Raw genomic sequence first — 16899 nt, 5'->3', positions numbered from 1 at the left:
AAAAAAGCTTGACATTAGAAAGCTATTAAAGTCTAGTTTTATGAATACAAATATCTAGCCTGGAAAGGGTTAGAGTTGTGTTATGCATTCATACTGCCAAATTATTCACTTTGTGAAGTCTTTCCACGATTTTCGTGTCTCCTAAAATAAAGATCCGGCTGTGAATATCTTTTCACATAACTATTGTAACTTGTTCAGTATGCCCCACCGAGGGCGGAAAGGGCCTTTCAAGTGGACTACTTATTATTTATACCTGCCTCTGGAAACTTCCACTACATATATCTGACGAAGTGGGTATTCACCCATGAAAGCTTATGCTCCAATACATCTGTTAGTCTATAAGATGCCACAGGACTCTTTGCTACTTATCACATGTAACTCTTTATATCATATTGGTATAGTTACAGATGAGTCAATCCCTTAATTCTTGCATATTTGAACCTGATCCTGCAAGATTTGTAATGTTTCTTTGAGTACTTAGCACCCTCAATTCCCATAAGTATCGCTTGCAGAGGCATTCACCACTTTGCAAGATCACTTGTGAATTAAGTTATTACAACATCAGTTTTTAATTTAATGTGTTTCTCCTTTTAAAAGAATGTTTACCCTTATGTAATGACTTACATCATTTTTGAAGCCACATAAATCAGATCTGTGTATTATAAAATAATAAAAATTGCTTCAGAATTTTCCATTGTGTAGTGCACAGAGAAGAATTGTGGACATAATGTTCTCAAATAAAAATGTGACATTGAACTGTAATTGTCAAATCTACAGTTTAAAATTGTGGGAAAAAACGTGTTAGTTTACCTTTCTAGTATTGGATTAAATATTGTGCTAACACTGAAATGTTCCAACTCTTGAAGTATCAATTTATGTTCAATTTTAATAGTATACATATGCATGTATCTTTGAGATATGTAAATAAGTTACTGTATTTTACTTCATGGCATCCTGTGCCAAATTTTAAGTAAATCCTAATCTGGGCTCCAGTTTTCTCTAATTCTGCATCCAAAGAGTAGGTTGCCTAAGCCAGTTGCTTCTGGATTCGGTGTGTAGTGTGACAACTAGTATGGCAACTACTGTCACCAAGCTAATCACATGCTACCACAAGCTGATAGTGGGAAAGAAAAACTGTAAAAAGGTCATCAGCATTAAAGGAGGTGGGAAACTGCTATTTAAAAGGCTTTTCAGTAACTTTTGGCTCAAATAGCAACCTGAGTGTAAGACTTTAGAAATCAGCTAGCAATTGCTGATTTTTACTGCTCCTGTTTGTGTTTTTGTTTCAAGCCACTAGTCTGAATGATTGTGTTGAAACTCCCTAGCTGGCATTAGTTGCATTGTTAACATCTGATACTGTACTATAGAAAATGAGTAGAGAGAGATTTGATTTTATTTGGTGTTGATTCTGAAAACAGACGTATTTAGTTTCCTGTAAGATGTAACTTAATTATTCAGTTATATGCTGTGATATGTTCTTGAGACTTTAAAGTGTTCTTTATGCAGAAGTGCTACAATAGAGCAAGCCAAAACTAGAATTGCACATGAACGTTCTACTGTAAGGTGAGGACCCCCCGCTACTACAAAAGGTGCAGCTGCACGCCATGGGAGCAGACAGCCTCACCTAGAATTGGGGGAGACTCATTCTGTTAGCCCCTACTCCTGACCCAACCCAGCACATGGCCACAGCGGCCCATCCCTCTCTGGGGGCACTACATGGGGAAAGAGCTTACCCCACCTTCTGGGTGAGGGAATAGGGTCAAGTTGCCCTAGCTTCTAGCACATAGCTATTATCATGCTGGGTGGGAAGTGGGCAACCGGAGCTTTCTTATGCTGCCAGCTGATGTAGTTAGTCTCTAGCTTAACTGTGCTGCAGGTTCAGGAATCAAACCCTATTGATGATGTGAGGTTGTTACTGTTGCACATAATAGAATTTGTATTTATTTTTCTTTTACACATGAGGAAATTGCATACAGAAATCACGTTAAAATAGGTTATTTAGGCTGTCCAGTCAAACATTCAAAAAAAATTAGGAAATGCCAGACTATAGATAAAATAAATCTGTATTGCTCTGTATAAAGCTTATACAGGGTAAATTCATAAATTGTTCGCCCTCTATATCATTGATAGAGAGAGATGCACAGCTGTTTGCTCCCCCAGTTAGTAAACACTTACTCTGGGTTTACTAATAAACAAAAGTGATTTTATGAAGTGTAAAAAGTAGGTTTTAAGTGGTTTCAGGTAATGACAGAACAAAGTAAGTCACCAAGCAAAATAAAGCAAAAATATGCAAGTCTAAGCCTAATATGTTAAGAAACTGATTACAGGTAATATCTCACCCTCAGAGATGTTCCAATGAGCTTCTTTCACAGACTGGACTCCTTCCTAGTCTGGGCCCAATCCTTTCCCCAGTACAATCCTTGTTAGTTCCAGCAGACATCTCACGTCGTAAGCAGGGGTTTTCTCATGACTGGCCACACTGTTTGTCCTGCTCCACCCCCTTTTATAGCTTTGGCACAGGTAGGAATCTTGTCTGTGCTTGTCCCCACGCCCGCCTCATCAATGGAAAAGTACAAGGATTAAGATGGATTCCAGTATCACGTGACAGTCACATGTCACTAACCCCCCTATTCTCCATTCTTCCTGAGTTAGCCCACAGGAATGCAGGTAAATAAACCATTTACAACCAATTGTCCTAGTCAATGTGAGCCATCAAGATTCTAAACCATCATTAATGGCCCGCACTTTGCATAATTACAGTAGGACCTCCTCGTTATACTTCATATTTCTAGCTTCAGATACAAGAATGATACATGCATACAAATAGGAGGAATACATTCAGTCGGTTATAACCTTTGTTATGATACATTACAAGAGACCTTTTGCATAAAGCATATTTAGTTACATCATATTCACATTAATAAGCATATTTCCATAAAAATATGGAGTGCAATGTCACACAATTACCATTTAGTAAATGAAAACAAACTAAAGTGAACTGTACATATGTTTTAGGAAATAAATAATGAAGTGTGTTTATATCTAAAGTTGTCTAATCAGAAAACATCATAATACTAAAATTTGGCTAAGCTTTACATTTTAATACTTTGCATTTACAGGTAATTTGCCTGTGATTTATTAAACTGATTATAAATGCAGATAGAATATTAACTTTGTCTTTGCAGACAAGTGTCACAATGGGTGAAAATCAGCCCTGGCACAAGTGGGTGCTTCTCCACTGACTGCACTGGAATGCCTCCTGCTTACACCACAACTGTATTTGGCCCAGTGTATTTTTTTTATAAGTGATTTAGTTTCTTTTATATGTGTGTTCTGGGTTTGGTTCTGTTCAATATCTTCATCAATGATTTAGGTAATGGCACAGAGAGTACACGTACAAAGTTTGCAGATGATACCAAACTGGGAGGGGTTGCAAGTGCTTTGGAGGATAGTATTTAAAATTCTAAATGATCTGGACAAACTGGAAAAATGGGCTTAAATTACAGCAAGGGCAGTTTAGGTTGGACATTAGGAAAAACTTCCTATCAGCGTGGTTAAGCCCTGGAATAAATTTCTCAGGTTGGTTGTGAAATCTCTATCATGGAGATTTTTAAGAGCAGGTTGGACAAACACCTGTCATGGATGGTCTAGATAATACTTAGTACTGCCATGAGTGCAGGGGACTGGACTAGATGACCTCGTCAGGTCCCTTCCAGTCCTAAGATTCTGATTCTTTGTTCTAGCTACAATATCTTAATCTTAACACTAAAAAAGAAGCCTAATAAGCATAATATTGTGTATTCCTGAATTAAAAGGGACACCATTAATGTGGGGAAAAAATAAGACCATTTCTCTTCTCTTCAACAAATGTCAGGCTTGTATTGTAAATATGTTATAGTCTGTATTATATTGATCTTACAAACACTTAAACACATGCTTAGCTTTTTGCATGTGAGTAGTCCCATTGAAATCAATCACCTCAGTAAAGTTTATGTGCATTTTTAAGTGTTCGCAGGATTGGGGCCCAAGAGTCTAAATTCCTTAAAATGAGGGCTGGAGTTAAAGTCAAAGTATGTTATGCAACCTAGACACAGCACAGGAGCATTTGTGATGCAGTTTGATCTGTCAACCTTGACAATATCTTTCCTTAAAGAAAAAGAATCTTAATTTTTTTACTAATGCTTGTAGGGAGCATTACTGTTATCTTGGCTTCTTTTGTACATTCACCAAGTGTCATTTTTGATATCCTTAGGAAGTAGGAGTAGAATTTTCACCTTATCTGTACCATATCTTAAAGAATTACCTTGAAGAGAGGATCATTTCAGAGTCTCACTGTATACAGTCATCAAACCCAACACTACACAAATGTAAACTCCTCGTTTAGAGTATTGTTACTGAGCCAAAAATAACTCATTTTAGCATAGGAAAACTGTTCATAAACATTAAGTTGTGTAATGAGCTGCCATCAGGGAAAGTATTTCTGGCTAAAAGTGTGGGAGATTCTCATTCAATAATAATTTCTCAAAAAATAGCTTTTTCAGTGTGGTCTGGTAATACAGGATGTCTAAAGCAAAATACTATCTTGAAATGGAAGTCAAATTTCAATGGATAAATAAACAATGTAGCTCCTTCCACCAAACTACATTAATCCTACTATGTCTGCCTTTCCTCCATCCCTTGAGCTACCTCATCCTTGGTACATCCTGAGTAGATTTGGCAATGCTTTCTCATTTGAACAAGAAAATCCTTATAAAGCTTTTAAGAAAAACAAATACCAATAAACCAAAACCCAAAGAGACTATACGGGAAAATGATCTGGCAGTCCAAGGACACTCTGACTAATCATTATTGCTAGATTATTCCCTGTGCAAACTCATGTCAAGAAAGTGCTAATATAATTCTGTTAAATGCAAACTACTATGTAAATTCAATGTAAGATGTTCCACAAAATGTCAGGAAATGCAAAAACACTGTTGCATATCGTTTGTTGCATGGGGTAAACAGGATGTACACACTTAAGACAAAATAGTGATGATAGTACATATGTGCAGCATGAAGCATTAACATGAATTTTGAACCTTAGTCTTTTGCATTTCTGAAAATTGGTTATTTCAACTAGGAAGTCATACTATTGTAAACAGATTTTTTGTATTTAATTTTATTTGATTTTCTTTAAGTTAAAGGAAGAGAATCCAGTGTTGTTTAGCATGTGGAATTTATGGATTAGATTTTGCCCTTGGCACCTACAGAGATGCTAGAGGCGGGGTAGGGAAGACTATAGCTATTGGTCTTTGACAGTGGACCTTGTAAGTTTCCCCGAAGCAATACGGTAGATAAGGTAGAGGATATTCTTAGTAGAGAAGAAAAGCATTTACCCAGGAGAATGTTTGCTCTTATGCCCTTATGATATGAGGAGGTTTCTTCGTCCTTTGTCAAGGAGACTCATAATTTAGGAATATGTCCAGATAGCCCGCTGCTCTTGCAAACTGGGTTTGCCACAGCATCATCTCCTATGCAGGTTTCAGATGATAATTGTGATGGCTTATAGTCTGATGTTGATCTGATCACAGTTATGTATGCATTTGTGACTTGATTAGAATGTGTTCTTAAAGTTACAGTTGAAGAACACACAGATGCCACATCTGGTTCAGAACATGGCAGCAAGTCTGTTTAGTAGATTAGATGCAGGCAGCACGTTACAACTCTTCTGAAATGTCTGCATTGTCTCCCTGTTTGCTTCTAGGTACAATTCAAAATATGAATATTGATAAATAAGACCTTGAATAGTGTGAGTCCTAACTGCCTGAAAAAACACCTTAATTGCTTTCATGACCGCCAAGATCACTTGTGTGCTCTGGTTTACAGTGGTATTTAGAGACTGTAGTGATGCCCATCACCACAAAACCTGAAAATAAGATAGGCAGTATTTGATAATCTCTTGCACAGGAGGAGCCTACATTTTGTAATTTGTTTCCCCATGTGGGTCTGACATAATCCAAGTTATTGGCTTTCAGGGCATGCTCCGAAGGCCACCTTTTCTCCTGAGCAGGAGGTTATGTGGTATATTTTTCAGAAGGCTTGTATACAGGGTTGGGTCTATTAATATTAGACTACCAGCTATTTTTTCTTTGTTTCTATGCACCCACAGATATGTAATAGCACTATTTTGTAAAATTAACAACCAAATGCTCACTCACATAGCTGAACTTGCAGGCATGACTCATTTGAATCCACAGCTGTAAATATAAAACATTTGCAGTATATATTCAGTAAACACTTTTCAGGTTTATTAACTGAAAGAACTTTTTCAAACCTTGCAAAACTACTAGTATTTAGTAGTTAAGTTTGTTCTTTTACACAATCCCATAAATTTACAAAAAAACCTTTTTGCTCTTTTAGAAAGGGTGAAAAAAAATAATAAAACCCTCTTTGATTAGAGACTGAGCAAGAACCATTCAGACTGAAAGGTGAATGAATCAGAGAATTGTATGTGAAAGCAGAGGATTATAAAGGAAACAGATTTATAGTTGAAAACAGTTAACATTGTAACTTTCGCTATAGCAAGTGTTCTGACATCACAAAATCACAATTCTAGAAATACGCTAGACTCTCATTCAGTTGTTTCAGCTACCCAGACTCTTGTCTGCCTTTTGATGACAATAACTTTTTGAATACATTTAAGTGGCAAAAACATACTACCAGGCATTTTTCTTGAATATATCCTTCCCTGACAGGTACCAGTAGCGTGAAGTCCTGCCCCAGGCCTGCTCAGACACATCAACAACATATTTTTTGTAGAAACAATCTGTTTGTATGATAGGAAACAACAGACCATGAATCCTTAAAAATTGCCTCATGTGCTGAGATCTGTATAAGTTAAGCAAAATGCTTGCTGTCTTTTAGTATTCGGTCTTCCAGCGTGGTAACAGTCTTGGTGCTATTCAGTAGGCTCAGTGCCTCAGACAGCTGTGTTAAAAGACTAACTTCAGAATTTTGAAGCCAAATGCCAAACCATCTGAATCCTAATTAAGTAAACCCAGGATTTCAGGTCATTAGATTTGTGATGGTCCAGTCATGGTAGCAGCTGGTTGTGAAGAAAAGGAGACTCCACAACTTCTTTTATTACTTCACATGCAACGAATGCATCCTTCAGCCTACGTCCAAATATAATTGAAAGAACTAAGTTTTCTACAGGTCAGAGGCTATTGTGGGCCTTCACTGAGGGGCAAAGCCAGTGATCAAGCTTGGCCTTACACCTGCTCCTGTCTAGGTTTCTATCTTCACCCTGTAAGGACTTCAGGTGTCTGCTGGAAATTAACCCTAATAAACCAGTTTCTTAAGGGAATGTTGGCGGTCCTAATAAGAGACAGCTGTGGGACCTCTCAGTGCCTCAGGCTGGCTTCAGCCCTTAGTTTGACTGGCAATGTGCAGGATCCATTCAGCTTGTCCTAGTATTCTTTACTTTAATGGAAGTTTGCTTTGGGATATTCACATGGCAGCCTTTTTTAAAATTTAAAATTCCATTTGTCATAAAATTAATCCCCAACAGAATAGAGTACTTTGTTGCAGCTTTACTTGTGCTTTCTTACACAAATTAAAATAAAAAACAAACCACACTCACTGCAGTAGTTAGCCTACTTTAACTTTGCCAAACTAAACTATATTCCAAGCTAAAGTAATCTGAGGAAAATATCCAGTCCAATTGCAGTCCTAGGAGCCCTTTCAGGGTTTATTAATGTTTTTGGGGTTTTTTATGAAAAAAAAAACTGGTTGGGGAATTGTGCTTTTGCATATGAACTAATTAGAGGAGATCTGAGCCCTCAACAATGCTTTGAGCAGCAAAATCTTCTTATACCCAGATAACTCTCAAAATTGTGGTCTGTTGAGGGAACAGTGTTTTGTGAAATATCCAGCCTTTTATTGTTCTTAGCCTTGTTGATATTATGCAACTTGTGAAAAGTGGGATCATTCACATGTCCCACATGGTGAGGTACATGAAGTACTGGTACTAAGCCTTTGTTGGCATAGGTTGAGTGAATTACTGCAATTTGTCACTTCAGTCTTTTTGGTTTTTGGCATGTTTTCCTAAGTAACTATTTTCCCTATGGGACAGAAAGAAATCAAACAACTTTTTAATAAAAATCCAGCAAGTAAGAAGTAAACAAAAATTAATTACAGCAGAGCTCATTCTAGATGCATCTGGCTCCAGTTCCTGAAAGCGAGGGCCCCTGATGTTTCCTCACTGGGAAGCCTGTCAAGTCACTATTATTATAGCAGTTACATAAAAATTTTGATTAGACTAAAATTCTAAGATATTAAAAATACTAATCTCTTTTTTTCTGTTAGAATTACTTATCTGTGATCCTTTCTGTGTCTTGTTGAGGTTCATTGTCTGGGTACACTGCAAGAAGGACAGGAGACACTTGTCATAGATTTTAATCAGGCTGCAACTTTATTATATAGATGTCTGGGACTGCCTGGCAGATAAAGTGTACAGTGAAGGAAAATCCATGCTTTTTCAAATCCGTTCTCCGGGGCTTCCACCAGCCCCCCTTTGTTTCCATCCAGGTACCCTAGCCAACCTATGGCTTGGACCTTACCATCCACCACCCTCATAAGAGGGTTAAGGTGGGCTATGAGAAGGGGGGAGGGGCAGTTGGCTCCCTGCCGTACCAATCAGAGGAGTCCCCAACCCCCTTCCCTGTTCTGTTCCTTTATCCAGTACCTCCTTTTAAGTCCTTTTCCAGGCCATTTATCTGGTCACTGGCTGCTGTTCCTGTGGAGTACCTGCACTGAACATCCACTCAACCCTACAAAATAAGTTGCAACATATGGCCTACCACCTTTTCTTCTCACCAGAAAAGGTCCTCCCTCACACCCGCTGTGGGGAAGGTGAAAAAACCTCACTCCACCGAAGCCAATTCTGGTGATGGGGGAAAAATTCCTTTAAAAGGAGCGACTAGCATAATGCCCACAACAGGTCCTAACCCAGCATGCCATTCGCCTTCACTAAGGGAGGGTGGGTGGGTGCTGGCTTATTCGCTCTGTGGAACAAAGAGACTTGCCCCACCCAGATTTCGTACCTTTATGCACTTCGGACCTCACATTCCTGTGGGGAGGGGGAGTGAGACATTGCTGCAAAGCTGACCACCAAGCACATTTTTTTACAGCAGTTTCTGACCTCCTTCCCCACACACACACGCTATAAAGCAGAGCTGTCCTTCCCGGGTAAGCCCCAGACAAACTCTTCCCCATCTTAGTTGTGGTGCAGTCATTAGGAAATTTATATGGCAGATGAGAACTGCAGAATGCTAAAGGAAATTTACAGTGGAATATGAGAGATTCTTCAAAGATATCCATCTTAACCGATAGAAATACAACAGAGGGTGTGCCAGAGCACAGGAGTGGTGGGACCTGCCTAAAGTAAAAAGTCGAAGCTGTGCTACCCAGAGGGGCATGCTGCCTACTGAGGTACTTAAGTTGCCTCTGGTGATCAGTTCCATTCTCTGGTTGATGAAGGAGCTTGTATGGGACCACAATGGCTGATTAAATACATCCTTTTGTCTCACTGGTGTGTACCGTAAAAAAATGAACAAATAGCAACCAAAACCCAGCATTTTTTAATCGATTAGCTGGTAGAGTTTGGGGATGTTCCTGATGTTTATGCTTGTGGGGCTTATATGTGCCCTTCATCTTCTCCTCTCAAACAATTTATGGACTTTCAGTGGTATTGTCAACACACCTTGGGGATTTTTGCCTCTTTCATCTACTCCCTCCGGAGCACCTTAGGGAGGGCCATTTGCATCATCAGCATACCTAGGGCTTTTGGCTCACTTGCCGTGCATTCTCCAGAGTGACATATATCTCTGGACAGGGTCCTTGGGCAATAGTGCGTTACTGGAGCACTTGTGGACACTTCCATGTCCCTTTTCATGCTGGTTATTGGCATTGGTGCACCATCTACTGACATGCCTACTGTGCTTTATGCCCTAGAAAGGACTATGACTGGCCAGCACATGATAAATATTCACAAATGTAACTCTGTGCCACTGGGTCCTAGAGTGTACTCCTCAGTGTCTCCCTGGCCTTCTCCAATTGGTCTGTTAAGATTGCCATGAAGCCAGCCTGGAAAGCCTCAGAAGCTTTGGTTTCAAAGGAATACAGGTAAGACCCCATACTGGGTGTCAGAACTCTGCCCCAGCGCTACCTACAATCATGCAAGTCCCACAGAGGAGATTGTATAGCTTTATATCCACTCCTGTATAAAGTGTCCTGCTAGACCTAAGGTGACTGTTACCAGATTGTGGTGAGGTTTCTTCCTTGAGCAAGTAACCCAACCAGTGATGTTCAACATGACTTGTCAGAGGGTACATGTATACAAGGAAAACAGATCATGTTTTCCCCTTAGGATCAACCGTGACCAGCGAACACATTTGTCAAGGTGTTAAACTGTGTTTACATTAGGTGCAAAGTCATGTTTAAAAAATTAGTTGGCTGGCAAGTTTTCAAACACAGCCTATTTTCCTAGTCATCTCCACAAAGGCATCATCTTCTGCCAGTGCCAAAAGGGAACCAGACAACTCCTCATTTGCAGCTGACTCTGCTGTCAGCTCCTACAAACACCTGCCTGTGGTTCTGGCTATTCCTCTCCCAGACATGTCACATATAAGCTACATAATGGATCCTCAGATGCAGCAAGACATATTGCATTAATAGGTGTGATTCTGTCTCTTCAGAAATTGCCTTCCTTAATGTGTGATGATCTTTTCACTGATTTTAAGGCTCCAAAGTGTTACTTAACAAAGGCAGTGTCCTAACATGGACGTTTGTTGGAGCCCTTGTTAGCATGGAGTTTTTGAGATTCAATATCAGATCTATGCTCTGGAATCCCTTGTGCAGTTCTAGATTGCTTGAACACTGATGATTTCAGCACAACCCATGTACATGCATACATTAGCAGCATTGATACTTCAACTACCCAGACATCTGTTGAGAAAAATAATACAGCAAGGCACACATTATCCAACAAGTTCTTGGAATGCATTGGAGACAATTTTTTATTTCAGAAGGTGGAGAAAGCAACTAGGGGAGAGGCTGTTCTAGATTTGATTTGGACAAATAGGAAGGAACTGATTGAGAATTTGAAAGTGGAAGGCAGCTTGGGTAAAAGTGATCATGAAATGATAGAATTCGTGATTCTAAGGAATGGTGGGAGGGAAAACAGCAGAATAAAGACAATTGATTTCAAGAAGGCAGACTTGAGCAAACTTAGGGAGTTGGTAGGCAAGATCCCATTGGAAGCCAGGCCTAAGGGGAAAAACAGTTCAAGAGAGTTGGCATTTTTTCCAAGAGACATTAAGGGCACAAGAGCAAACTATCACTCTGCGTAGGAAAGTTAGGAATTATGGCAAGAGGCCACCCTGGCTTAACCAGGGGATCTTCAATTATCTGAAACTCAAAAAAGAATCCTACAAAAAGTGGAAACTAGATAAAATTACGAAGGATGAAAATAAAAAAAACCCAACACAAGTATGTAGGGACAAAATTAGAAAGGCTAAGGCATAAAATGCAATTAAACTATCTAGAGACATAAAAGGTAACAAGAAAACGTTCTACAAATACATTAGAAGCAAGGGGGATACCAAAGACAGGGCAGGCCCATTACTCAATGAGGGAAGAAAGACAACACAGAAAATGTGGAAATGGCAGAAGTGCTAAATGCTTTTTTTGTTTGTTTTCACCGGAAAGGTTTGTAGCGATTGAACGTCTAACATAGTGAATTCCAGTGAAAATCAGGTAGGATTTGAGGCTAAAATAGGGGAAGAACAAATTAAAAATTAGACAAGTTAGATGTTTTCAAGTTGGCAGGGCCTGATGAAATACATCCTTGGAGCTGACAGAGGAGATATGAGCCATTAGCGATTATCTTCGAAAAGTCATGGAAAATGGAAGAGATTACAGAGGACTGGAAGAGGGCAAATATAGTGCCAATCTATAAAAAAGGGGAATAAGGACAACCTGGGGAATTAGAGACTAGTCATCTTAACATCAATACCGGGAAAGATAATGGAGCAAATAATCAAGCCATCAATTTGCAAACACCTAGAAGATAATGTGATAAGTAACAATCAACATGGATTTGTCAAGAGCAAATCTTGTCAGTCCAACCAAATAGCGTTCTTGGATAGACTAATAAGCCTTGTGGATGGGGGGAAGTGGTAGATGTGGTATATCTTGACTTTAGTAAGGCTTTTGATACTGTCTTGCATGATTTCATAAACAAATTAAGGCCATGTCTATATGTACAGTGGTGCAGCTGTACCAATACAGCTGCGTTCCTGCAGCGCATCAGGTGAAGATGCTCAGTGCTGGCGGGAGTGAACTCTCCTGCCGGCATACAGAAAACTCCACTGTGATTGGCTGTGCACATATGTGTAACTTATGTCCTTCGGGGGTGAAATATTCACACCCCTGAGCAACATACATTTTTGCTGACAGGCCGTAGTGTAGACATAGCCTAAGGAAATATAACCTAGGTGGAGCTGCTGTAAAATGGGTGCATAACTGATTGGAAAACTGTTCCCAGGAGTAATTATCAGTTGGAAAGGCATATCAAGTGGAGTCCCGCAGGGATTGATTCTGCATCATTTTCTGCTCAATATCTTCATCAATGATTTACATAATGGCTTAGAGCAGAGGTCCCCGAATTGTGGGATGAGCCCTCTTAGGGGGGTGTGGAGGGATGTTCGGGGGGTGCAGCCAAGGCCCAGGCCAGCCATGCACCACCCTCCACTCCGGGGGGAACAGGGAAGGAGCGCCACCCAGTTCTGCTCCGGGCCGTGGCCCCGGTTTCTGGCTCTGGGGCCCTGGCTGCCAGCCTTGGCCCCTGGCCGGGGCTCTGCTCCTGCCCCCAGCTGTGGCTCCAGCCTGGGCCCTCCTTACCCAGTCCTTGCCTCCCCACAAGCTGTTTCCCTGTTCATGGCCCCAGCTAGGGCGGGCATGGACAGGGATAAGTGGGGGGTGCGACCCTGAAAAGTTTGGGGACCACTGGCATAGAGAGTACACTTATAAAGTTTGCGGATGATACCAAGCTGGAAGAGGGTTGCAGGCGCTTTGCAAGGATAGGATTAAAATTCAAAATGATCTGGACAAATTGGAGAAATGGTCTGAAGTAAATAGGCTGAAATTTCATAAAGACAAATGCAAAGTACTACACTTAGGAAGGAACAGTCATTGCACACATTCAAAATGGGAAATGACTGCCTAGGAAGGAGTACTTCGGAAAGGGATCTGGGGATTATAGGGGATCTCAAATTAAATATGAGTCAACAGTGTAACGCTGTTGTTAAAAAAGGAAACATCGTTCTGGGATGTATTAACAGCAGTATTGTAAGTAAGCCAGGTACGCGAAGTAATTCTTTCACTCCTCTCTACACAGATAAGTCTTTAATTGGAGTATTGCATTCAGTTATGGGTGTCACATTTCATGGACAAATTGGAGGAAGTCCAGAGGAGCGCAACCATAATGATTAAAGGTCTTGAAAACATGACCTATGAGGAAAGATTGAAATAATTGTGTTTGTTTAGTCTGGAGGAGAGAAGACTGAGGGGAGACATGGTAACAGTTTGCAAGTACATAAGATTGTTACAAGGAGGCCAGTGAAAATTTGTTTTCCTTAACTTCTGAGGATAGGACTAAAAGCAATGGGCTTAAATTGCAGCAAGTGAGGTTTACGTTGGACATTAGGAAAAGCTTCCTAACTGTCAGGGTAATTAAGCGCTGGAACAAATTGCCTAGGGTCAGCAGGTTGTGGAATTTCCATCACTGGAGGTTTTTAAGAACAGGTTAGACAAACACCTGTCAGGAATGGTCAAGTTCAGAGGTGGGCAAACTACGGCCCACAGGCCACATCCGGCCTGCGGGACCGTCCTGCCCGGCCCTTCAGCTTCCGGCCGGGGAGACTAGACCCTGGCCCCACCCACGCAGCCTCCGCTCACCATGCTGCCAGCGCTCTGGGCAGCGAAGCTGCGAGAGCCGCCAGGTGCAGTGTATTAAATTGCTCCCTGTAGGAATGTGCTACTTATGGAGCACCAGGACTGGCAGCTGTAAGTAGTACACAGTAAGTAGCACGTTCCTATGGGGAGCAATTTAATACACTACACCTGGGTAGGGAAGGCTGTGCCTTCCCAAACAGCCTGGCCCCTGCCCCCTATCTGCCCACTTCCCACCACCGACTGCCCCCCTCAGAACCCCTGACCCATCCAACTCCCCCTGCTCCTTGTCCCCTGATTGCCCCCTCCCAGGACCCCCCTGCCTGTAACTGCCCCCCCCCCCCCGGGACCCCACCCCCTATCCAATGCTCCCTGTCCCCTGACTGCCCCTACCCCTATCCATACCCCCGCCCCTGGACAGGCCCCCTAGGACTCCCACGGTTATCCAACTGTTCCCTGACTGCCCCCCAGGATCCCCTGCCCCTTATCCAACCCCCCCGCTCCCCGCCCCCGTACCATGCCGCTCAGAGCACCGGGACTGGCAGCCGTAAGTAGTACACCGTAAGTAGCACATTCCTTTCGGAACCCTGGTATGGCCCTCAGGCCAAAAAGTTTGCCCACCCCTGGTCTAGTTATTACTTACTCCTGACCTGAAGGCAGAGGGCTGGACTAAATAACCTGCTGAGCTCCCTTCCAGTCCTACACTTCTGTGATTCTATGATAGAAAATATCCTTTGCCTAGAAATACCTCTATCTAGTTCTTACCTTAAACCTGTGAGAGACCAGTTGTTGAGGCTATTGTAACTGGAGGCAGAACTGGCTAAATGGATTTCCCCTCCCTATTAGCATGCCCATTGATGTGGTACAATGGCAGTAGCCTGAATCCTCCATTCTGATTGGAAGTTGCGTGCTAGAAAGACCTACACTTATAAAGGGAAAAAAATTGCTGACTGTTGTGAAAAGTCCCTTGTGTATTCTCTTATAGACTCCACACAAAATCTGCCCCACTTCTTTCTTCTCTTGTCTCAGTTTGGGTTAAAAATAATCTCCCTAACGGATTTTCTACTCTGGGAAATTATATCATGTTAGACTACAACCCTGAGGAATCATGTTAATTAACGTGGTGTGAAACAGTGCATACAGGGACTGTTGTGTTTAACATTGTGTCAGCTGGTCATGGCTAACCCTAAGGGTCACAGGCTCAAAGTTAAAATAACATTAATTTTTGTCACATTGTGGCTTTTTCATCACAGCTTTCAAATGCAACTGGCCTTTCCTAATTTCAGTGATGACAACTGCAGAGGAGGTATCTATCTTTGATATTTTAATAAAAGGCTGAAGTATATGAGGCTGCTAAGGAGACTCTTAGATCTATGTGTACTGGGAAAGTACATCCTATTGGAACCCTGGGGAGTTGTGGGAACTAACACAGTGTTAAACACAACTGGGGATGCACCATAGCAGAGAACATTGTGCGTACCATAGCATCAGCTGGTCTAGGGTCTACCACAGTTCTGATTTGGATTTGACTCAAGATAGTGGAAATATCTCAATAACAGTTCACAGGATTTTCAGCTCCATCAGCTTCAAATCCAAAATCTGAATCCTAGCCAAAACCTAATGCAGATCTCTGTGCCACATCTTCAGCCTACCTATAATGATATTCTCCAGTCTGAAGGCAAAAATCCGAGTAACCTTTTTGTTATTGCCACAAGGAGTAATTAAGTATCCTTTGGCAAAAATCAAACTTGCTTTAGGTCCATAACGTTTTTTTAAATAACTTCTATATTTCATCATGTTATGCCTCCATCTGAAGACTAAAAGGTGCAGTGTTCAGTAAAATCTGCTAGGGGCTTGAATGTTTTTGTCTGTCATATTTCCATAGGAATTGGAGTTGAATGTATGCAGTAGCATTAGTAGAATTGTTAGTCATAACATTATAGCAGTTTTTATATTTTTAAATACAGTGTACAAGCTAATTTTGCGTGCTGGACCCCAGATTTGGTGCCTGAAATGTAACTCTCATGTTGTCAGGGGCTGGAAGTGGTATGGAGATATTACATTCCGCCCCTCTATGTATGGTGTGTGGTTAAGGCAGGGAAAGGGGAAAGTGATATATGCTCCTTACTAACAAACCTCCTTGAAAACAATGGAAAATGCAGGGGTGGGGGAAAGGTTGCTACAGTGAGCGAGGTGTAGTAGACATATACCCATATAACCACCCCCCACCCAATAAATCTGTAAATTATATATTAAAAAAAATACAATTGACATTTTATATCTGCTGTTTGACTTGCAGAGCATGGCAGAGATCAGATCAGTCGGTCTAAAGCTCTGAAAGGATTACTTTTGTGCTGTTAAAATCTTGTAATATGTGCTAATCTTCCAGAGCTATGTCCATCTGGGATAACAGTCTACAGATTACCACGATGTGTAGCATAGTGGGAGCATGGCTTGGAGCATTTCCTATTCCTCTGGATTGGGATCGGCCTTGGCAGGTTAGTCTTCATATCTTGTAAGTGTATTCACATTCGTTTGTTGCAGTGTGAGAACTGAACAAAAAGGAGGGAGACAATAAAAGTATATTAGAGGTGCTAGCATGAAGCTGCTAATGTAATGTAGCCAAATCCCATTTAAGAACTGTATAATAAATATCTCTTTTCCAGTATCCAACATGCAGTGTTTTTACTACCTCTTTCAGTCGGTTTTGAAGTGTTTTGTGTGTGTCTCTGTGTTCATGTGCTGATACTATCAGTAGATTCTTGAAGAAAATCACACTGAAAGCTAATATTCAGAGTTTGATATTGAGGAGTTACACAAGCAGGAAGAGAAGAGCAACATGACACATAGCAGGGAGTGTATCCGCATTCAGTTTGTGGATAGAAAGCACTGCTTTTATTGTTTATG

General features: G+C 41.1%; 1 protein-coding gene across 3 annotated transcripts in view; it reads left to right on the top strand.

The window, feature by feature from the left end:
* Positions 1 to 16899, top strand: part of PIGF (phosphatidylinositol glycan anchor biosynthesis class F) — a 47457-nt gene that overhangs the window by 8888 nt on the left and 21670 nt on the right. For 2 of the 3 annotated variants that reach the window (XM_077813871.1, XM_077813870.1), the window contains exon 5: positions 16382 to 16490. The exons of the other annotated variant lie outside the window; for it this stretch is intronic. In XM_077813871.1, the coding sequence (XP_077669997.1) occupies positions 16382 to 16490 (109 nt within the window). The remainder of the gene's footprint in view (positions 1 to 16381; positions 16491 to 16899) is intronic. 3 annotated transcript variants of the gene reach the window in all.

Source organism: Eretmochelys imbricata, chromosome 3 (assembly GCF_965152235.1).
Source record: "Eretmochelys imbricata isolate rEreImb1 chromosome 3, rEreImb1.hap1, whole genome shotgun sequence".
In the NCBI taxonomy this organism is placed as follows: domain Eukaryota; kingdom Metazoa; phylum Chordata; order Testudines; family Cheloniidae; genus Eretmochelys; species Eretmochelys imbricata.
This window is presented reverse-complemented; position numbering and strand designations above follow the sequence as displayed.